General features: G+C 38.6%; 1 protein-coding gene across 2 annotated transcripts in view; it reads left to right on the top strand.

Moving 5' to 3' along the window:
- Positions 1-23,419, top strand: part of EIF5B (eukaryotic translation initiation factor 5B) — a 74,861-nt gene that overhangs the window by 39,320 nt on the left and 12,122 nt on the right. The window contains exons 9-14 of one of the 2 annotated variants that reach the window (XM_069583845.1): positions 661-735; positions 3,683-3,966; positions 12,782-12,889; positions 13,075-13,185; positions 15,596-15,663; positions 16,222-16,363. In XM_069583845.1, the coding sequence (XP_069439946.1) occupies positions 661-735; positions 3,683-3,966; positions 12,782-12,889; positions 13,075-13,185; positions 15,596-15,663; positions 16,222-16,363 (788 nt within the window). Of the gene's footprint in view, positions 1-660; positions 736-3,679; positions 3,967-12,781; positions 12,890-13,074; positions 13,186-15,595; positions 15,664-16,221; positions 16,364-23,419 lie in introns of both variants that reach the window. The other variant, XM_069583844.1, reaches the window with a different exon arrangement.

Raw genomic sequence — 23,419 nt, 5'->3', positions numbered from 1 at the left:
TCATTTGAGAATGATTTTGCTTGATTAGATGTAAGTAAAAAGAGTCATTTTTGTTAATAAGGAGAGTTTATAGTCTGAATTCAAAATTAAACCTTTCTGGCCGTTTTTGGGTTGGAAGCACAACATGCTGTTCTTACTTTCAGCTGGAATAGAAGTGTAGATTTGTACCTCCAACTATGTAATTTAAGTAGTATTTGTATGTATTTGAAGAGGTTAAAGCTAAATAAACAATATATTCTTATGTATATAGTTTGAAGATCAAAAAGAAGATATATGTGAAATTCCATTTGTCCTCAAGAACTGAATGTCATCATGTACCCTTTTCAAGATCTAAAGGAATATTTCAATGGGTTGCTAATATTTTGGACATGACTTAGCGACTGAACAGCAATATTTTACCTCAGATATGAAATCTGGGTTAAGTTTAATATATTGTATGCAAAACATGAGGAAATTGTGAAGCATTTAGTGACAGTAAAGGATTTAACCTGCTAGGTATGTTGAAAAATAGTTGCAAAGAATGAAATGATATACATACTTCTTTTTATAACTGAAGCATTTTTTAAATGTCAATATAGTTTTCTACATTTTTTTTTCTAAAAGCAATTTTAAATGTCTAGATCTAATCTTTCTGTCCTTAATGAAAACTTTAATCCACAGAAGAGGAAGAAGAAACGGAGGATGCTGGGTTGGATGACTGGGAAGCTATGGCTAGTGATGAGGAGAGAGAAACAGGTGAGTAGCTCGTAAGCACGCGCTGATAAGTCCATTGGCTATTGGTGATGTGTCTGTGTTTAAAGGAGTAGTCTCTTGATCGTGAAAGCTGCACGAGCATTCCTGGAGATAGAGGGCAGTCTAGCTCTTTCCGTTGCCTTGATCCCTAAATCCTCCTGTGGATCCTGATTTTATTAATAAATGGTTTTTCAGAAAGTGATTTGTAAGGTAGTTGCCTAGGATTTAGAATGCATTTTTTCCTAGAATGGTGATTTTCACAAATGAGAATAGGTTATTAAAGCTCTTTAACTTAGAATAAATACAAAGATAATACAAACAAGATAGTAGAGTTCCTCCTAATCACTATGAATAAAAGATGATTTTCCTAGTCATTTCTTCCTGGCGTCTTTTTTAGGGTTTTATTTGCTGGCTTTCTCCTAACTTTTTGAAGTGAATATTTGGCTTTTTGTTTTTTCAGTCTTTTTTAAAAATGATGTATTTTTCTCTAAGCCTGGCGTTAGCCAAATTCTCTAAGTTCTGATATATTGATATTTTAGAATTTCTATTTTGATATTTTAGCCTGTAATTTATTTAGAAGTTTATTTCTTATTTATGAAAATGAGGACTTTACATATCTTTGTTATTTCATTGTGATCAGGAAAACACGTGTTTCTATCCTTTGAATTGTGTTGACTTAATTTACAACCCAACAAATGGTTGGTTATTTTACATATTTCATGTGACTGGAAAGAGTTTATATTCAGCATTTGTTGAGTGCTTTGCTATCTATATTTAGGTTGCTGATTATTTTGTTCAGCTTCTGATTTTTTTTTTTTTTTTCTGGTGTACTTTTCTCTCTTTTGCTGAGAGTGGTATACTTAAATCTCCCATTGTGCTTATAGATTGTCTTTTTCTCTGAGAGTTATATTAATTTTTGCTCTATGTATTTTTGTGCTGTATTATTAAATGAATGTAATCTTACATCTTTCTGATGAATTGACCGGTTTATCTCTTGTTTCTAGTAATGTCTTTTTCCTTAAAGTCCGCTTTATCGTGTGTTAATACAGCTATACCAGCTTTAATTTACTTGATTTTTTTTCTGTCTGTATTACACTTTCTGTATCCTTACACAGCATTTAGTTGAGGTTTTTAAATCTAGTTTGTCACTTAGCCCATTACATCTAGAATTTAATACAGTTAATGAAGTTTAGTGATTTTATATTTATCATCTTACTCTTATTTGTTCTATTTCTTTTTCTCTCCTTTCTAACTGTCTTTTGGATTATTTGATTTTTTTTTAAAAATTCCATTTTATGCCCTTTCATGAGCTTGGATGTTTTGTACTTTTCTCCTTACTTTTGGTGGTTACTCTAGACAGTTTTAACCTTGACTTCTGAACTGTGTCTGTTACCTTCTTTCCAGGCAGGATAAAAGACCATAGAATACATAAATTACATTTGAACAGTTCTCAGCTTATATATACCATTGTTCTTATTTACTTTAATTCTTTCTTTTAAACCCCACAAGCTTTAAAACACACACACACAACAATGGGTATACATTGACATTTACTCACATTCTTAGCTTTTGTGGTGCTTCTTTCCTTCCTCAATCTGTTAGCTTCTATTGGGGTCATTTCTTCCAGCCTGAAGAATATCTTTTAGAATTCCCTTCAGTGTGAATCTGCTACAGAGACTGTCCATATTTGCTTTTCTGAAACAGCTTTATCTCATCTTCATTCTTTTTAAAAAAAATTTATTTAGTTGTGGCTGTGCTGGGTTTCCATTGCTACGTGGGCTTTTCTCTAGTTACCGTAAGTAGGGGCTGACTCTCTAGTTGGTGGTACACAGGCTTCTCATCGTGGTGCCTTCTGTTGCAGAACATGGGCTCCAGGGCATGGGGGCTTTAGTACTTGGGGCTTCTGGTCTTTAGAGCACAGGCTTGATAGTTGTAGCCCACAGGCTTGGTTGCTCTGCCGCATGTGGGATCTTCCTCGACCAGGGATCGAACTTATGTCTCCTGCTTTGGTAGGCAAATTCTTCATCATTGAGCCACCAGGGAATCCCTCATCTTCATTCTTGAAGGTGACATACTAAATGAGAAATTCTTTGTTGTAATTTGATTAATGCTTTGATGATCCTAGTCCCCGGTCTTGGCTTTTATTGTTTCTGTGTAAAAGTCAGATATCACCCTAAAGTTTCCATATGTCTTTGTTTTCATCAGTTTTATTATGATACAACCCAGTTTGTTTTTATTTTCTCCTGAGTTGTTTGAAACTGTAGAAATAATTTGATGGCAAAGTTGGTGTTTTCTTACTCCAGAGAGAATTTATATGTACATCTACCAGGAGTCTGAGTGAACTAGCAATATAGAATCATCTTATTCCCCATTTGGAATTTAGAGAACCTGGAGGTGATCTGCCAGTAATGGGGAGATCCTGTTTATCCTGTTACTTCCACAGAGTTTTTCAGTATTTCACCCCACAGTAAGAGCACTACTCAGTGTCCGTCTACCTTGCCCCCCTGAAATCCTTCGTAGGCCTGAACTCCCAGTGCCTGGACCCTTGAGCATTGAGGGGCCTTTAAGAGCACTGCATAGCCTTTCAGCTGCTTCCTCCAGGGTCCGCAGATGCCCCTGGTGGGGAGGAAGTACTGAACGTTGTGCTCCCCTCCCTGGGTTCTGTCCTCTCTGGGACAGTGTATCCTGGCCAGTGATGCTTTCCTTTATTTATTAGCTTAAGTATGGTTAATGCATTAAGTTTTTACTGTTAAAAGGCAATCTTTACTGTAGTATGTAGACAAAACTTTGCATTTATGATGTATGAAAACATTAATTTTGAATTATATAGTAAAATGTTACTGCCTTATTTAGTACCCTTTCAGTATTATTTTGCCTTTAAGGTCTCTGTCTTGATAGAAATCTCATTTTTATCTTTGGTTTATTTCAAAATGTCTTTTCCTGAAAGAAGAAAACACAGTGCATATAGAAGTAAAAGAAAACCCTGAAGAGGAGGAGGAGGAGGAAGAGGAGGAGGAGGAGGAAGAAGAGAGTGAAGATGAAGAGGAGGAGGAAGGAGACAGTGAAGGCAGCGAAGGTGAAGAAGATGATGGAAAGGTGTCAGATGAGAAGGACGCTGGGAAGACGTTGGATAAAAAGCCGAGCAAAGACGCGAGCTCAGAATCTGAGGATGATTCTGACGACGATCGAACTAAAGAAGAACGGGCTTATGACAAAGCAAAACGGAGGATTGAGGTATTCATTTTTCCTCTTCTCTACTCCTTTCCTCCCCCTTCCTCTGTGATCATTAGAACTTTACAACAAAGGCTTCTATTGAGGAGCAATTTCAAAAAAGTCTTGGATTGGTATCTGTTCAGTTTTTGTGAGGCTGAGACAGAATAGGTCCTTGACGCTGGTCTAACCCAAGGACCTCACTGTTTGCTAAGATGGAATTGTGACTGCCTTATCAGTTTTTTCTTTTTTTAATCCAAATTTTAGTGTGCTCTTTGAGAGATTTTTTTATAGGTTTACAGAGGTATTCTGAGCTTATGTGCTCTAATTGACTGTGTGCCTTACGTGTTTAGTCATTCTGACGCATGTGGTCCCTCTAGTTTAAATCAGGTGGGTTATTGACGCTTCTGTTTGGTCAAGTTCACATACCCTGCCTCTTGCTCTTTTCCCTTCTTAATGCAGTAGACCTCTACTACTACTTCTCCTAGACTTTAGGAGGTAGTTTTCTCTAGTTATGTCAGCTTAGCATAAATAATACACTAAAAACTAATTTGCTTTGAGGAGGCTAAACTGTTTTAAAACTAAAAATTGTTTTTAGCTTTCTTTAATTTTTTCATGTGCAATTCTAGCTTTCAGTTTGTGAATACCTCTGTGTCAGTATTTCCCTTTTCCTTCTGTAAAGTTTAGTTAGGAATACATTTTCCAAATTTCTAAAGGACTAACAAAGTCTGTTACTGTAAATTGGGGTTTCTTAGCCTCAGCACTACTGACGTTTTTGGGCCTAAGAATTGTCTGCTGTGGGGGACTGTCCTCTTCATTTTAGGATGTTGAGCAGTATCTCTGATCACCCTCTAAATCCCCTCCCTTCCCCTGCTTGTGTCTCTGCTTCTTCCCACAGCACCTGCTTCAGCTAGACATTGTGTACTGTGCTTGATGATTTACAGACAGAATGGGTATAATCAGAAAGTGAGAGTTCCCTATTATCTCATTCCCTAGTGAGATGGAAGAACTACCCTTGGCAGTGAATCTGGTTATGAACCTCATGATTTAAAAAAAAAATTTAATTAAAATTAAGTAATAAATTTAGTGGATGCATTTCTTCCCGCCCGTCCCCCCTCCCCCCGCCATTTAACAATATGCAGTGGTCGTCTTTAGCTCAACAATTTAAAAAAAGTCTTTTGGCTGCCCTGGGTATTCGTTGCTGTGTTCGGGCTATCTCTAGTTGCAGTTCATGGGCTCATCAGTTGTAGCTCATGGGCTTAGTTGCTTTGCGCCATGTGGGATCTTCCCGGACCCGGGACCGAACCCGTGTCTCCTGCACTGTATGGCCGATTCTTAACCACTAGACCAGCAGGGAAGTCCTGGCTCAACAATTTTTAAACAGCTTGGTTGAGATGTGATTTACATACTGTAAAATTGACCCATTTTAAGTTTACAATTCAGCGACATTTTGTAAATTTACAGAGTTGTGCAGCCACTCCCACAACTCAACTTTTAGAATATGTTCATCACCCCAGAAAGATCCTTGTGCCAATCTGCATCATTACCCATTCCTGCCCCCAAGCAACTGCTCATCTGTTTCCTGCCTCAGGAAAGCATCTTCTCCAGAAACTTCATCATAAATGCAGCTTTATATTTTGTGGTCTTTTGTGTCTGGCTTCTTTCACTTAAGCCTATTCATCTGTGTTGCTGTTCTGTCAGTACTGTGTTCCTTGTAACTGACAGTAGTGTTCTGTTATATATAGATATGCCACATTTATGTGTGTCCATTCACCAGGTAAAAAACATTAGAATTGTTTCCACTTTTTGTCATTTGTATTTCTGTTACAAAACGGTCTCATATGAGTCTGTGCATGGGAATATATTTTTACTACTTTTGAATAAAAACAATTTTTAGGAGTGAATTGTTTTTAATCGTAGAAATTTAGCAGTGTCTAAGAGTGAGATACCAAGACCCAGTTGTGGATGTGACTGGTGATAGAAGCAACGTCCGATGCTGTAAAGAGCAGTATTGCATAGGAACCTGGAATGTCAGGTCCATGAATCAAGGCAAACTGGAAGTGGTCAAATAGGAGATGGCAAGAGTGAATGTCGATATTCTAGGAATCAGTGAACTAAAATGGACTGGAATGGGTGAATTTAACTCAGATGACCATTATATCTACTACTGTGGACAGGAATCCCTTAGAAGAAATGAAATAGCCATCATGGTCAACAAAAGAGCCTGAAATGCAGTACTTGGATGCAATCTCAAAAACGACAGAATGATCTCTGTTCGTTTCCAAGGCAAACAATTCAGTATCACGATAATCCAAGCCTATGTCCCAACCAGTAACACTGAAGAAGCTGAAGTTGAACGGTTCTATGAAGACCTACAAGACCTTCTAGAACTAACACCCCAAAAAGATGTCCTTTTCATTGTAGGGGACTGGAATGCCAAAGTAGGAAGTCAAGAAACACCTGGGGTAGCAGGCAAATTTGGCCTTGGAATATGGAATGAAGCAGGGCAAAGGCTAATAGAGTTTTGCCAAGAGAATGCACTGGTCATAGCAAACACCCTCTTCCAACAACACAAGAGAAGACTCTACACATGGACATCACCAGATGGTCAACACTGATCAGATTGATTATATTCTTTGCAGCCAAAGATGGAGAAGCTCTATACAGTCAGCAAAAACAAGACCAGGAGCTGACTGTGGCTCAGATCATGAAATCCTTACTGCCCAATTCAGACTTAAGTTGAAGAAAGTAGGGAAAACCACTAGACCATTCAGGTATGACCTAAATCAAATCCCTTATGATTATACAGTGGAAGTGAGAAACAGATTTAAGGGACTAGATCTGATAGAGTGCCTGATGAACTATAGAATGAGGTTTGTGACATTGTACAGGAGACAGGGATCAAGACCATCCCCATGGAAAAGAAATGCAAAAAAGCAAAATGGTTGTCTGGGGAGGCCTTACAAATAGCTGTGAAAAGAAGAGAAGCAAAAAGCAAAGGAGAAAAGGAAAGATATAAGCATCTGAATGCAGAGTTCCAAAGAATAGCAAGGAGAGATAAGAAAGCCTTCCTCAGCGATCAATGCAAAGAAATAGAGGAAAACAACAGAATGGGAAAGACTAGAGATCTCTTGAAGAAAATCAGAGATACCAAGGTGCCGGGTCCAGCCCCGGTGGATCCAGGGAATTCAAAGAATGGACGATTGATTTAGAGAGAGAGAAGGAAAGAATGTTGTAGATAAGAAAATAGAGGAGAGAAGAAAAGAGGCTGATGTTCCTTTGTTTATACAGAAAATCAATAAAGTCTCAAGACAAGAGACTTGGACCATCTACATAAGGCCACAGGTGCCCTCCCAGTCTCCCGAGGGAGTGAAGGCATAGGGCGCCTTCAGGTCTTAGAAACCCAGGCAAATAAGTAGACACGGCGGACCTCTGTATTCCAGATGGGAACTAGCCTGAAAGAGAGAGTAAGAGAGGAGAGAGTGATTGACACAGGGAGAGACCAAGCTGTTTCGGTGAGCGAGGCCCCAATAACTTTATTTTTTAAAAGGACTTTTATACCTTTCCCACAAATGATGTTGTGCACATTATCTTCTGGCCTTGGAGGCCTGTGAAACATTTTAAGACTCTTTTTTGATAAAGACTGCTCAACCAGAAAACTTATTTTCCCTTGAAATGTTTTTTCTTTATATTTCTAATCTATGTCAGCCTCAGAAAGTATCAAACAAAGTTACGTTTTCACGAAGCAAAGGTGCAGTAAGTTACAACAAAGAAAGAACCAATTAGCTCAAAAGTCTGATGTGGTCAGTTTCAAGGCTACACTTGTTTTTTCTTACATCCTAACTATGTTAACGAATGTGCTCCCAGGTGCACAGTGGATAAGAGAGATGGGAACTTAGCAACAAGCATTGGCTCAACAGTGAAATCTTACACCACCACTACTCTAATAAATTTGAACTCTTTGAAAGGCTTTATGTTTTTAGGTTTCCTGTGCCTCTCACAGTTGGGGGGCTGTAAACAATCACATGCGTAGTTGTGAAAGTCCAGGTAAGGCAAATTAGAGAGCCATCAGAGGGGTTTGAGCTGAAACACTCCTGAAGTTAACTTTTTCCAGAGAGTGTCAGATGAGTGGAAAAGCACAGTACAATAAAATCAGGCTGGCTCTGGGTTGGTTTTGTTTGTTTGTTTGTTTTTTGTTGGGGGGGGGTAGATGTTCAGGAAAACTCAGGGGGAACCCCTGAAGCCAGATCATGCTTTTGTGTTTTGTCAGGCTTCCTTCCTCATGACCTTTGCCATGGGTAGGATTCCTCACGCTGGCTCCCGGCACCAAGGGAACATTTCATGCAAAGATGGGCTCGATAAAGGACAGAAATGGTATGGACCTAACAGAAGCAGAAGATATTAAGAAGAGGTGGCAAGAATACACAAAAGAACTGTACAGAAAAGAGCTTCATGACCCAGATAATCATGATGGTGTGTTCACTCACCTGGAGCCAGACATCCTGGAATGTGAAGTCAAGTGGGCTTTAGAAAGCATTACTGCGAACAAAGCTAGTGGAGGTGATGGAATTCCAGTGGAGCTATTTCACATCCTGAAAGATGATGCTGTGAAAGTGTTGCACTCAATATGCCAGCGGATTTGGAAAACTCAGCAGTGGCCACAGGACTGGAAAAGGTCAGTTTTCATTCCAATCCCAAAGAAAGGCAATGCCAAAGAATGCTCAAACTACCGCACAGTTGCACTCATTTCACACGCTAGTAAAGTAATGCTCAAAATTCTCCAAGCCAGGCTTCAGCAATACGTGAACCGTGAACTTCCAGATGTTCAAGCTGGTTTTAGAAAAGGCAGAGGAACCAGAGATCAAATTGCCAACATCTGCTGGATCATCAAAAAAGCAAGAGAGTTCCAGAAAAACATCTATTTCTGCTTTATTGACTATGCCAAAGCCTTTGACTGTGTGGATCACAATAAACTGGAAAATTCTGAAAGATAGGAATACCAGACCACGTGACCTGCCTCTTGAGAAACCTATATGCAGGTCAGGAAGCAACAGTTAGAACCAGTCATGGAACAACAGATTGGTTCCAAATAGGAAAAGGAGTACGTCAAAGCTGTATATTGTCACCCTGCTTATTTAACCTCTATGCAGAGTACATCATGAGAAACGCTGGGCTGGAAGAACCACAAGCTGGAATCAGGATTGCTGGGAGAAATATCAATTACCTCAGATTTGCAGATGACACCATCCTTATGGCAGAAAGTGAAGAGGAACTAAAGAGCCTCTTGATGAAAGTGAAAGAGGGGAATTAAAAAGTTGGCTTAAAGCTCAATATTCAGGAAACTAAGATCATGGCATCTGGTCCCATCACTTCATGGGAAATGAATGGGGAAACAGTGGAAAGAGTGTCAGACTTTTATTTTTTTGGGCTCAGAAATCACTGCAGATGGTGATTGTAGCCATGAAATTAAAAGATGCTTACTCCTTGGAAGGAAGGTTATGACCAACTTAGATAGCACATTGAAAAGCAGAGATATTACTTTGGCAACAAAGGTTTGTCTAGTCAAGGCTATGGTGTTTCCAGTGGTCACGTATGTATGAAGAAAGCTGAGCGCCAAAGAATTGATGCTTTTGAACTGTGTTATTGGAGAAGACCCTTGAGAATCCCTTGGACTGCCAGGAGATCCAACCAGTCTATCCTAAAGGAGATCAGTCCAGAGTGTTCATTGGAAGGACTGATGCTGAAGCTGAAACTCCAGTACTTTGGCCACCTCATGCGAAGAGTTGACTCATTGGAAAAGACCCTGATGCTGGGAGGGATTGGGGGCAGGAGGAGAAGAGACGACAGAAGATGAGATGGCTGGATAGCATCACTGTCTCGATGGACATGAGTTTGAGTGAAATGTGGGAGTTGGTGATGGACAGGGAGGCCTGGCGTGCTGCGATTCATGGGGTCGCAAAGAGTCGGACGTGACTGAGCAACTGAATTGAACTGAAGAGTGAAATTGCTAACTCACGTAACTGCATTTTCAATGTGGCTCTACAATTAAAGATTTTAACCACTTAAGGGTTCTAGTTTCTCTACATCCTAATACTTGTCATTGTCTGCTTTCCCATTATAACCATTCTTGAGGAATGTGAAGCAGTGTGTCTAACTATGGTTTTAATTTGCATTTCCATGATGTTAATCATTTCTTTGTATGCTTTTTGGCCATTCCTATAGTCTTAATTGTTGAAGTATCCAAACTTCTGTTCATTTTTAAATTTTGGAATTTGTCTTTTTATTATCGTGTCGTAAGAGTAGTTCTTTTCATTTTTAGCAGTTTCTTTTTGAAATGCATACATTTTAAAGTTTGATAACATCTAATTTATTAAGTTTTTTTTTTTTACTAGAGCATAAATTATTCTTCGTGTGTTGTATTGAAGAAATCTTTGTTGAAACCATGATCATGAATAGTTTGTTCTGTGATTTTCTTTCACAGATTTCTACTTTTTGTTCCTTGTGTCGTTATGATCTATTTTAAGATAATTTTTATGTAGGGTGTAATGTAAGGATTTAGGTCATTTTTTAAATGATAACCAGCACCGTTGGTTTAAAAGACGACTCTTCCCCTCTTTGTGTTGCCTTCTCATCTTTGACAAATCAAATGGCCAGAATTGTGAGGGTTTGCTTTTGGACTTTCAGTTCTGTTTCATTCATCTGTACGTCTTTTCTTATGTCAGTACCACACTTTTTTGATTACTGTAGTTTTTATGATAAGTTTTGAAGTTGGGTAATGTAAGTCTTCCAACATTGTTCCTCCTTTTTTAGATTGTTTCAATTTCCTAGGTCACTTGTTTTTCCATATAGTGTTTAGAATCAGCTTATTAGTTTTTGCAAAAGTCTTCTCACCTTTGATAGGGACTGCATTGAATCTGTAGATCAGTTTTAGGGAGAATTAGGAAATGGCAATCCACTCCAGTACTATTGCCTGGAAAATCCCGTGGACAGAGAAGCATGGTAGGCTATAGTCCATGGGGTCACAAAGAGTCGGACACGACTGAGAGACTTCACTCACTCACTCACCATCTTATTAATACTGAATTTGCCAATCCATGGAAATAGCTGTCTCTCCATTTATTTAGATCCTTTGAAACTTCATCCAGCAGTGTTTTGTAGTTTCCAGAGTATAGGATTTATTTTTCTTTTGTTAAACTTACTGTCCCATATATTTTTTGATGCTCTTGTGAGCAGTCACTATTTAATCTTCCATTGTTAGTACAAAGAAATGCAGTTGATTTTTATAGATTGATCTTATATGCTGTACTACACTGAAATATTTTTACTCCAGGAATTCTTCATAGATTGTAACTAAGCTCATGATGGTTGCTTTTGAGTCATACTGTTTTTAAGATTTTTATTTATTAGTTTTGGCTGTGCTGGGTCTTCACTGCTGCACACACAGTTTCTCTAGTTGCAGCCAGCAGGGGCTGCTCTCTCATTGCAGTGCACAGGCTTGTCCTTGCAGTGGCATCTCTCGTTGTGGAGCAGGAGCTCTGGGCACATGGGCTCAGTAATTGTGGCATGTGGGCTCTCGAGCCCCAGCTCAGTAATTGTGGGGCATGGTCTTAGTTGCTCTACAGCATGTGGAATCTTCCTGGACCAAGGATTGAACCCTTGTCCCCTGCATTGACTGGTGGATTCTTAATCACTAGACCACCAGGGAAAGTATGAGTCATAAATACTGTAAAGCTGTTGTGTACTGCTCTTTGCTAGTAAACAACTGCATCTCTCTTTTGGCATTCCAAAATATTTTTTCATTACAGTTTGTATAGAAAGATTCAGTGACTGAGGCTAGAAATGAGAGCGTTCTTACAAAAATGGTTTTTAGATGGAAAATAGTTTTGTAAGTGACACTACTTCAGACTTTTTGTGGGAGTCCTCCTTCATTTGCATGCCAGCTTTACTTGAAAGGCTATCATTTTGAAGAGGAACTGCTGCCTTGTGTTTTTGTTTGGTTCTCAGAAACTGACATATTTAGAATTAAATGCTTCGGTAAACACATTGTGGTTCAAAAGGCTTTCTCTTGCTTAGATTTACCTTAGGAAGGTGAGAAGTGTCATCTGGGTGTCTTAGGCTGAAGCTTGCAGTAGCTGTGTACATTTGTACACTGGATACAGTTTTGAAGTATATTGCTTTAAAATTTTTAACAATTTGAAGTGAAATTTTTTTGAATGCTAGTGTATACTTATTTTTATATAAACTCCCCCCCACCCCCCCCCACCCCCCACCCCCCCCACAGGACTTTGCTGGTGGGTCAGCAGTAAAGAATCCACCTGTACTGCAGGAGACATAGGTTCAGTCTCTGGTTTGGGAAGATCCCCTGGAGAAGGAAATGGATATCCACTCCAGTATTCCTGCCTGGGAAATCCCATGGACAGAGGAGCCTGGTGGGCTACAGTCCACGGGGTCACAAAGAGTTGGACATGACTTAGCAACTAGACAACAGAAAGACAACATAAGTTAGAGGTTTTACTATATAGTAAGTGTGAACAAAATATTCATTATATTCCATTAAATTAACCATGTACAAAAGTGTTCAGAAAGTTTGAGCAAATATTTTACATCATTCTAATCCATATTAGCAGTGCTGCTCTGAAATCTAAACAGGTGTCTCCTTGCTCAAAGTTTGTAAAGTTCACATTGTAAAATGCAATTACATGTAGTTAAATCAGCAAACAGCTTGTATGCAGATTGTGGCATTCTCTTGCAAAGGCAAACTAATTTAAAGGAAAATGGTAGTGAAGGTTTGAAATATTTAATTTTGTGTGTGTGTTTTTTTTTTTGTTGTTGTTCCTAGAAACGGCGACTTGAACACAGTAAAAATGTAAATACAGAGAAGCTGAGAGCTCCTGTTATTTGTGTACTTGGACATGTGGATACAGGGAAGACAAAAATTCTGGATAAGGTAAGAAAATGTTGTGTGCATTGATATATAACTCTGAATAAGTGAATGATACCTTATGAAAAGCTAATAGAAACTATAGCACACATGGGCAGTTCTGTTTACGATAAGTAAGCTGTTGTTTTCTTACTGCTTTTGCTTCTTTATGCATTTTGAAATTTGACTTAGAATCTGCTCTCTCATCCCAGCTCCGTCACACACATGTACAGGATGGTGAAGCAGGTGGTATCACGCAGCAGATTGGTGCCACCAATGTCCCTCTTGAAGCTATTAATGAACAAACTAAGATGATTAAAAATGTAAGTGCCCTGTATTTCGTGTATCTTAATCTCTGACAAAAATCGTTATAAATTATTTTACATATAGAAAAAAGAACAGAATAGTATCACAGACCCATACACTTACGTTCATAAATAACAAACACCACGTTGCCCTTCAGATCTCTCTTTTAAAGACATAAAGCATTAAATATTGTAGGAGTCTTCCTTCCCTCTTGCTCCAAGAGGCAGTTGCTTTTCTATGTTAAAAGTATGCCATTTCCTTGTTTTAAAACTTTTTATCATGGATCCCCATGTTTAAACATTCTGTTTCCTCCCCAACTCTTCTGATTTTATTTTATCTCCTATTTCTCAACTTTGGAAATACTCAGTTTTTATTTATGTTAAATATAACACGAGAGAAAATCACATAAGATTAATGTAAAGCTTAGTGAATCAAACACTGTTTGTGTTACTCAGCTTCTGGGTAGAACCTTGCCAGTTTCTTCAGAAGCCTTGTGTCCCTTTCAGTCCGAGTCTCCTCTTCCACCCAGGATTAGCTTTTAAAGTCATCTCTAAATGTTGATGTTCTGATCCCGTTATCTGATTACTTCTGCAGAGTCCTTATCTACTCTTTGGTCTCAGAGTGATGGGATGCGGGAGAAAGGCCTGATCCTTCACCTTTATGCACCAGCTTTTCAAACAAAGAGTGGTTTGGTTTTATATTATTATAAACTCATGGATTTCAGCCTATCTATACTGTGCTTTAATCCATTTCCATCTTTACTATGCCGAGATAGTTCCATCTTTGCAGGAGCGATTGGCTTCGGAGTGTTTGACACTGTTCAGGCAGTCTTGCTTGTCTTTGGTGGCGTCCATGCGCTCTGATGTGACACGCAGCATCTTGTCACAGGCTGGTGTCTCTTTTCAGCTTCAGCTCTGTGTTTAGAAAGGCTCTGTGAGCGTGTCACTCCAGTTTTTGTTTTGTTTGTTGGAAGTTGGTTTATGAAGCTTGTTTTCTGGTAGATTCCTGAAGGAGTAATGGGAGTAATAGTCCTTGAGTTCTTTGAACATTGAAGCATTACTTTGTGGCTTTCATCCTGGAAAATCAGTTGGCTGCATGTAAATCCTTGGTTTACTTTTTGTCTCCTAAAGTGTATTGACTGTTGTTCCAGTTTCTTCTCACATAAAGCTTCACCTTTCGAGTTTTAATACAAGCTGGCTTTCACCCTCTTACAAGCTATGTGGTCTTTTGCATCTTGGTATTGGTTGTCCTGGGTTAATTTTCTAGTTATATGGTGTTCCATTTTAGTATGTAGTTTAAAATCTTTATTTTACGATAGTTTTCTTGAATTGCAGTTCTCTGAATTTGTAAGTTAAATTTGATTCTGGTGGTTTTTATTGTTTGTATTCCAGACAGTGAACTGAAAGTAATTATGGCAGATTTTTATTTAAGACCACCAGAATGCAATATTGAAATGTTTTGCATTTGAATCATTTTGACCTAGATCACTAGATAAGATTTTGGAAAATCTATAGATAAGCAAAGTGAAAAAAGTTCTGTGTGTGTATGCGTGAGAGAGATTTGTTGGCCAGTGCTACTGTTCAGGTTAAAAGAGGATGTCCATATCTCAGTTCAGTTTGGTCACCTAGTCATGTCCGACTGTTTGAGACCCCATGGACTGTATCACACCAGGCTTTGCTGTCCATCACCAACTCCTGGAGCTTGCTCAAACTCATGTCCATCAAGTTGGTGATATCATCTAACCATCTCATCCTCTGTTGTCTCCTTCTCCTCCTGCCTTTAATCTTTCTCAGCATCAGGGTCTTTTCTGATGAGTCAGTTCTTCACATTAGGTAGCCAAAACATTGGAGCTTCAGCTTCAGCATCAGTCCTTCCAGTGGATGGATACTCAGATGTAATGCTGTTTCCATTCGTTCATGGATGTTTGTCCAGAAAGCCAAGTCTTTATAATCACATTTGAATAAAGCAGAGGATGAGCTTAATTCTTTAATATTTTAATATGTTAATTTTCTTTTAAAACATACTTTGGGGTATTTTTCAGAGTTTAGAATTGCTCTAAAATTTGACCAGATAAGTTTTCCAAACACTGAGAGCCTCTTCTGTGTCAGCTTTTTATAGATAGTCACTCTCAGATCCTCTGTCATTTGTCCCTTACGAGTAATCTGTTCAGTTTTAGACTACATCATAGTTAACTTAACAAGGGGAATTTTTCTCATTTCATTTTTTTTCTGCCGAACTCCTTTTAATATTAATGAAAATGTTAACTGTTGTGCTTTGCTGGTTGACTCACTATTTTAAAGCAGTTCATTTGGAAAAGGAAGTGCTGTTATTTCGAAGTTTTCCTGGCAGAATAATTGTCTTGTAAAGACACTTTTGTTGTTTTGGTTCTTTGTTAAGTCAGCTCTCCACTTTTCCTGCTTTCTCTAGTTTGATCGAGAGAATGTCCGGATTCCAGGAATGCTGATCATTGACACTCCAGGGCATGAGTCTTTCAGGTAAGAGGGATTTGTGTCTTGTCTGCAGGTACACTGCTTGAAACCATAAGTCTCAGCGTTCAGTGAGTGAGGACTTCTGACTATTCACTAGTCTTTGTGTACCATTTTGATATCTGTGGTCCGTGTAACTACCAGCCCTCACCTGTGCCTCACTGACTTGTTAGTAGGACTTTATTTGGGGACTTGTTTTTTGTAGAGAGAAGTCTTTTCCACTTCGAAAGAGCAAATCCTAATACATGCCTGGTCTATCTCCTATGAAACTGTTACAGGTGGAGTTTTATTCTGTTGCCTCTTGACCATGTTCCTTAGTGCAAAAAACTTGGTCAGTAAAACTGGCAGAAATAATGGAGGAATTTCTTTAACTAAGTCATTGCAGCTGATGCCAGTTCACTGTCAGATACGCATTTGGCAAGTTAAGGGCTAATGCCACTTGAATTTAATGCATGTACTTCATTTTGTTCTTTTTGTGTAGGTTTTAGAAAGAAATGAAAATTTTAAGTTTCTTTGAGTAAAAGTATTTAATTTCAAGATTCCTATTTATGTGTCCTTTTCCAACAGTAATCTGAGAAACAGAGGAAGCTCTCTTTGTGACATTGCCATTTTAGTTGTTGATATTATGCATGGTTTGGAGCCCCAGACAATTGAATCTATCAACCTTTTAAAATCTAAAAAATGTCCCTTCATTGTTGCCCTCAATAAGGTAAGCTCCTCTTCTGAAAAATTAAGTTGTGAAAATGTGCTTATTTTTTTATGGTTAAAATAACATAACTTTCACATAAGAAAATACACTCATGTTAAGTGTACAGTTCAGTGTATGTGGACAAAATCACACACACATACAGCCACCATCATTTAGAATATAGACTTCGTGTCCGTATTACCAGAATGTTCCCTCATGTTCTGTTTGTTTTTTTTTCCCCCTCATGTTCTTTTAAGTCAGTGTGCCCCTTCTACCCCACTAAATACCAGCCTTCTTTCTGCCATCATAGACTAGTCTTGTCTGTTTTATAGTTTCATATTAATGGAACTACACAGTGTGTGACCTCTTTATCCGTGTTGCTACATAGGTCATAGATTGTTCTTTTTATTGTTCAGTAAGATTTCGTTATCTGACTAATACATCTTCACCGTACTTCATCCATGTATCTGTTGAAGGATTCTTGGATTGATTATAGTTTTAGGTTATTAACGAAGCAGCTATGAACATTTTTACACAAGTCTTTGTGTAGACATTTATTTTCGTTTACTTGTAGTAAATATTCAGGAATAGAATTGCTGGGTCATATGGTAGGAATATATTCAGCCTTATGAGAAAATGACACAGTTTCCCAAAGGAATGGCACCATTTTACGCTTTTTAACCAGCAGTTAGGAAGAGCTCATTTCTGTGCATTCTTGCCAACACTTAACCCCTGCCTGCTGCCACGAAAGTGTGCAGTGCCAAAGTGTGCCGTTTCCATTTGCATTTTCATGATGACTGATGGGATCAAAAATCTTTTTGTATACTTACTTGATTTCTCAAGTATCTATTCAAAATCCTTGGCTCGTTTTTTATTGGATTGTTGTCTTACTCAGTTTTAAGAGTCCTTATATTGTTGATAGAAGTCCTTTGTCAGTTGTGTGTGTTGCAGATATATTCTTAGAGTCAGACTTAGTTTTTCATTTTTTTAATATTTTTTGAAGAGAAGAAATTTGTAATTTTAGCAAAATTTATTTATGAGAAATTTTTAAATAATTTGTTGTTTGTATTCTGTACAAGTAACCTTTTCCCACCCCAAGTTCATGAAAATTTTTTTCCAGTGTTGCTAGATACTTAGCATTTAGATCTGTGATTTTAATTTTGCATGGTATAAAGTTAAATCCAAAGTTCACTTTTTTCAAAATGTATATCCACCTCAAAAACCCCTTGTGAGGTTATTCTTCCCCCATTGAATTACGTTGCAGTCCCCGTTTAAAATGACCATGTACATGTTTGTTCTTAGTATTTCTCTTCTCTCCCACTGACCTCTGTGTCCAGCCTTACGCCACTGCTTCCCTGTCTTGATTGTAGTTTCATAGTGATGTCTTGAAAGCAGATGGTGATTAAGTTCTTCAACTTTTTATTTCTCAAATTTGTTTTGGTTATTTCAGGGTCCTTGAATTTCCATATGAAGTTTAAAATCAGCTTGTTATTTTCTGCAAAAAACCTTCTGGGATTTTAATTGGGGTTGTGTTTGTAGATAAATTCTGGGAGAATGGATATTTTAACAAAGTAGAGTCTTCCAATCAGGGAGCATGGTGTCTGTCTCTGCATTCACTTTCTCTTGACAGTATGCTATAGTTTTTTATTGTCCGTGTGTTGGTCATATCTTACTAAATTTTTCCTAATATTTCATGCTTTTGGTGTAAATAGCTGTTAAAATTTTGGATTTCTAATCATTAATTTTAAATTAAAATACAGTTGATTTTTATATATTGACCTTTATCCTGTGACCTTTTAAATTCACTAGATTAGGCCTAGGGGCTTCTTTTGTAGTTCATGTCAGATTTTCTGTAGTTTGCCAAAAAGTTCATTTAGGTTTTCCAGGTTTGGGGAAAACCCAAATGAACTTTTTGGTCAAATCAATACATGATGATGTAGTCTGCTGATGAAAATTTTTATACTTTTCCCCTTATCTGTACCCTTTATAAATTTTTTCTTCTGTACGGCACTAACTGGATCTTGTAGAATAGTGCTGATTAACAGTGGTGACAGGCATCCTTGCCTCTCCTTTCTTCTCCATTGTAGGGAGAATTTTCCATCCTTTACCGCTCAGTACGCTGTCAGGTGTGAATGCTCTTTATTAAGCTGAGGACGCCCCCTTCTATTCCTAGGTTGCTTAGTGTTGCTTTCTGTTTGTTTTGAGATGAGTGTTGATTTTTGTCAGATGCCTGTTCTCCGTCTCTTGATATGTTCATGTGGCTTTTCTCCTTTATTCAGTAACGGTGAGAATTCCTGTTGATGTGGGGACTGGGGGGCTTGACTTACTTCTTGTTATTAAAACTTTATTGTTTTTAGAGCACTTTTAGATTTCACACATACAAAGCCTCCCCCATTATTGACATCCTGCAGGAAGAGGTACCTTTGTTACAACTGATGAGCCTCCATTGATGCATCGCTATCACTCAGAATTCTTAGTTCACTCTTGGTGGTGTTATACTCTCTGGGTTTGGACAGAGCTGGAGGAGTCTGACCACTAAGCCTTCTTCACAGTCCCAGCTTCACTAGGTGACCTTGGAAAACTGAATTCTTTCCAAGTTCATCACTTTTTTAGAAGGGAGATGAAGATTCTCATTAAGCTTTGATCAGTACCAGTTATAAGATGGAGTTGTTTTCTATGTTTTCTAAGTCATATATCCTGTTAAATAGTAACAATAAGAATTTACTGAGTGCCTACTGCATACTCAACCCTTACCATATATTCTAACTGCTGTGTTAATTTTGGAGAAAGACTGTTTTGTGGGTTGCTCAGTTCAGTTTGAACCTATAATGGTTCCATGTCTTTTACTGTACAGTGTGCATACCTGGTCGACCATTTCTTTCCACTTCATTTTGTTAATTTTTTTCCTTCTAGGAGTTTAACTGTGTTTAATCCAATTTCCTTAATTTATTAAGGTCATTCGAATGTTGCTTTGTTCTAATGCAGACAGGTCCTCCCTTAGGAGTTTTCTCCCAGACAGTACAAGCCCATACTTTTGACTTCTCACCAGAATGTGGTTTGGCCAGTGGTGGGCAAATCTGAATGAAGCAAGCACAGTGACCCTGCCACACTGTGGTCTTGTTGTGTCCTGGAAATCTCTATTTGCTCCTTACTCCTAGAACTTTCCTAGAAAAACTGACAATCTTAACAGGACCTCAGCCTGCTCTTCTCCTGTAGGCACCACCTTAGTCAACTGACTGAGTTTTGTTGTTCTGGAGAAGCAGCATCCTGAGAGCTCTGAGTTAGCAGCAGAGTGGGACAGTGGTTAAGACCTTGGTGTCCTTGGGTTTGAATCCTGGGTTCCTATCCTGGCTTTGCCACTTCAGACTTACAAAAACGGGCCTTAATTAGCCTCTGTTTTGCCTGCAAAATAGAGCATTATTAAATTTTTGTAAGAATTAGTGGCGATAAAATATGTCAGGTCTTAAGACTAGTGTTTGATCAGAGTAAGGTTCAAATAGGTTCATTATTATCAAGTGGAAAAGCTGTGGCATAAATATTTTTATTCTTACTATAAATTTGCTTTTTCCTTACTTTTAAAGTGTTAGTCGATCAGTTGTGTCCCACCTTTTCAACACCATGGACTATAGCCCGCCAGGCTCCTCTGTCCATGGAATTTCTCAGCCAAGAATACTGGAATGGGTTGCCATTCCCTTCTCCAGGGGATCTTTCCAACCCAGGGAGCAAACTCCCGTCTCTTATATTGCAGGAGGTTTCTTCATTGAGCTACCAGGGAGGATTGAGGTAAAATTTATATACAGTGTGAAACTGAGTTTTGATAAATGTATTCATAGATCCTTGTCTATTTTTTTCTAGTCACTAAGTTTTGTCCAACTCTTTGCAACCCCATGGACTATAGCCCACCAGGTTCCTCTGTCCATGGGATTCTCCAGGCAAGAATACTAGAGTGGGTGGCCATTCCCTTCTCCAGGGATCTTCCCAACCCAGGGATTGAGCCCAGGTCTCCTGCATTGGCATGTGGTTTCTTTACTGCTGAGCCACCAAGGAAGCCCACATCCTTGTTAAATAGCCCAAATTAAGCCATAAAACTTTCCATCACCTCAAAAGTACTAGCATGCTCCATTCTGTTCAATTCCCAAGCCCTTATAGCAATCACTGTTCCAAATTCTGTGTCCATGGATTAGTTTTGCTTGTTCTTGAATTTCATGTAAGTCAAATTTGACAAAATATACTCTTTTGTGTCTGGCTTTTTACATTTAACATTATGCTTCTGTGAATTCATCCGTGTTTTTTGAGGGTGTGAGAAGTTTATTACTATTTTTTAAATAAGTCAATTTTTTAGAACAGTTTTACTTTCACAGCAAAATTGAGGGGAAAGTAGAGATTTCTGATACACTCCCTGCCCCCACACATGCATAGCTTTTCCCATAGTTGTTCCCATGATCAACATACCCCCCCAACTAAGTGCTGCCTTCATTGTAACTGATGAACCTGCACTGACACACTGAGAGTCCATGCTGCTGCTGCTGCTGCTGCTGCTGCTGCTGCTGCTGCAAAGTCCTTCAGCGGTGTCCGACTCTGTGCAACCCCACAGACGGCAGCCCACCAGGCTCCCCCAATCCTAGGATTCTCCAGGCAGGAACACTGGAGTGGGTTGCCATTTCCTTCTGCATGAAAGTGAAAAGTGAAAGGGAAGTCGCTCGGTTCGTGCCCAACTCCAGCGACCCCATGGACTGCGGCCTACCAGGCTCCCTGTCCATGGGATTTTCCAGGCAAGAGTACTGGAGTGGGGTGCCATTGCCTTCTCCGTCAGAGTCCATAGTTTACCTTAAAATTTACTCTTGGTGTGGCACCTGCTCTGGGTTTGCACAGATGTGTCATGGATCCACCAGTATAGAGTCACACATGGTTTTCACTGCCCTAAATATCTTCTGTGCTCCACCTGTTCATCCCTCTCCCTCCTACTCACTGTCAACCACTGATCTTCTTACTGTCTTCCTAGTTTTACCCTTTCCAGAGTAGTCATATAGTTGGAACTCTATAGAATGTATGTAGTCTTTTCAGATTATCTTCTCTCCATTAGTAATGTGTTAAAAGTTTCTTCCATGTCTTTTTTCTGTGGCTTGATAGTTCTTTTCTTTTAGCACTGAATGATACCCTGTTGTCTAGATGACCCATAGTTTATTTATACATCTACCCACCAAAGGACATCTCAGTTTTGATAATTTTGAATAAAGCTGCTGTAGACATTTTGTGTGTGTGTAAGTTTTCAACTCCTGGGTAAATAACAGTGGAGCATGATGGCTGGGCTGCTTGGTCATCGTGTTTAGTTTTTGTAGGAAGCTGCCTAACTGTCTTCCAGAGTATCTGTAGCATGTTGTATTTCCACCAGCAGTGAAGGAGAGTTCCCATTGCTCCTCATCCTCACCAGCATTTGGTGTTGTGTTTTGAAATTTGGCTGTTTTGATGGGTGTATGCTGTGCTTAGTCATGTCCAAGTCTTTGTGACCCCATGGACTGTAGCCCACTAGGCTCCTCTGTCCATGGGATTCTCCAGGCAAGAGTACTGGAGTGGGTTGCCATGCCCTTCTCCAAGGGATCTTCCCAACCCAGGGATCGAAGCCAGGTCTCCTGCATTGCAGGCAGATTCATTAGCATCTGAGCCACCAGGGAACCCCATGAATACTGGAGTGGGTTGCCATGCCCTTCTCCAGGGGACCTTCCTGACCCAGGAATCAAACTGGGTTCTCCTGCACTGCAGGCGGATTCTTTACAGCTGAGCCACCAGGGAAGCCCAATAGGTGTGTAGTAGTATGTTTTGATTCGTATTTCACTGGTGGCGTAAAATGACATCTTTTCATGTACCTGTTTGCCATCTGTATATCTTTTTTGGTGAAGTGTTTGTTAAGCATTTTGGCCCATGTTAAACACTGGATTCTTTGTTTACCTGCTGTTGAATTTTAAAAGTTATTTGTATATTTTAGATATTGTTCCTTCATCCTCGTGTTATCTTGCCAAAATTCTCTTCTAGTCTGTGCTTTGTTATCCACTCTCTTGACTCTGTTTCACAGAAGTTTTTAATTTAATTAAGTCTAGTTTATCAGTTCTGTTTTTCATGGATCATGCCCTTGGTGTTGTATCTAGTCATCACCAAGGCCAAGGTCATCTGGGTTTTCTCCTGTTTAAAGAGTTTTAGAGTTAGATGTTTTACATTTAGATGACCCCTTCTGAGTTAATTTTTTTGTGAAGGGTGTAAGATTTGTGTGTCTCTTTAAGTGTTTTGCCTGTGGACATCCAGTTGGTCCAGCACCATTTGTTCTTTACCGTTGCCTTTTAAAAACATTAAACCAACTTTTCATTACTGGAACAACACCCACTTGGTCATAGTATATTTTTTATGTTTTGCTGGATTTGATGAGCTTTTTTATTTGGGAAGATTTTTGTGTCTATCCATGAGTGATTTGGGTGTTTAGTTTTCTTTTAATATCTGTTGTCTGGTTTTCAGACTAATGACCTTATAAGATGAGAAGTATTTCCTCCTCTGTTTTCTGAAAGGGTTTGTGTAGAAATATTATTCTTTAGGTATTTGATAGGATTCATTAGTAAAAGCCACATCAGCATGGAGTTTAAGTAAGCTGAGTTAATTTGTTTTTTTACTTTCCTTTTGTTAGTATAGAAATCTGTGTCTTTCAAAGAACCAGCTTTTGGTTTTATTGATGCTCTGTACTGCTTGTCTCTTTTGTATTTCATTGATTTCAAGGGTAATTTTTATCTGTTTTTTTTCTTTCTACTTACTTTTGTATTCATTGTTCTTTTTCTGGTTTCTTAAAATGGAAGTTTTCAGATAATTTTTTTCTTTTCTAACACAAGCATTTAAAGGTATGCTTAGCACTGTTAAAAACATTGCTTAGACATACTGTGTTTTTATTAGCAGGTAAAAATATTTTCTAAATAGTTTTATTGATACAGAATTCTAGGTTAAAAAATTATTTTTTCCTTCATTGTCTTCACTTCCTGCCTTTTATCTCTACTCATTCTTTGTTCAACAGTATGTAATGTGGGATTTTTTGGAATGCTT

This window comes from Ovis canadensis, chromosome 3 (assembly GCF_042477335.2).
Source record: "Ovis canadensis isolate MfBH-ARS-UI-01 breed Bighorn chromosome 3, ARS-UI_OviCan_v2, whole genome shotgun sequence".
NCBI classification, from domain to species: domain Eukaryota; kingdom Metazoa; phylum Chordata; class Mammalia; order Artiodactyla; family Bovidae; genus Ovis; species Ovis canadensis.
The sequence above is the reverse complement of the archived record's forward strand: the minus strand, read 5'-3'. Positions and strand labels throughout refer to the sequence as shown.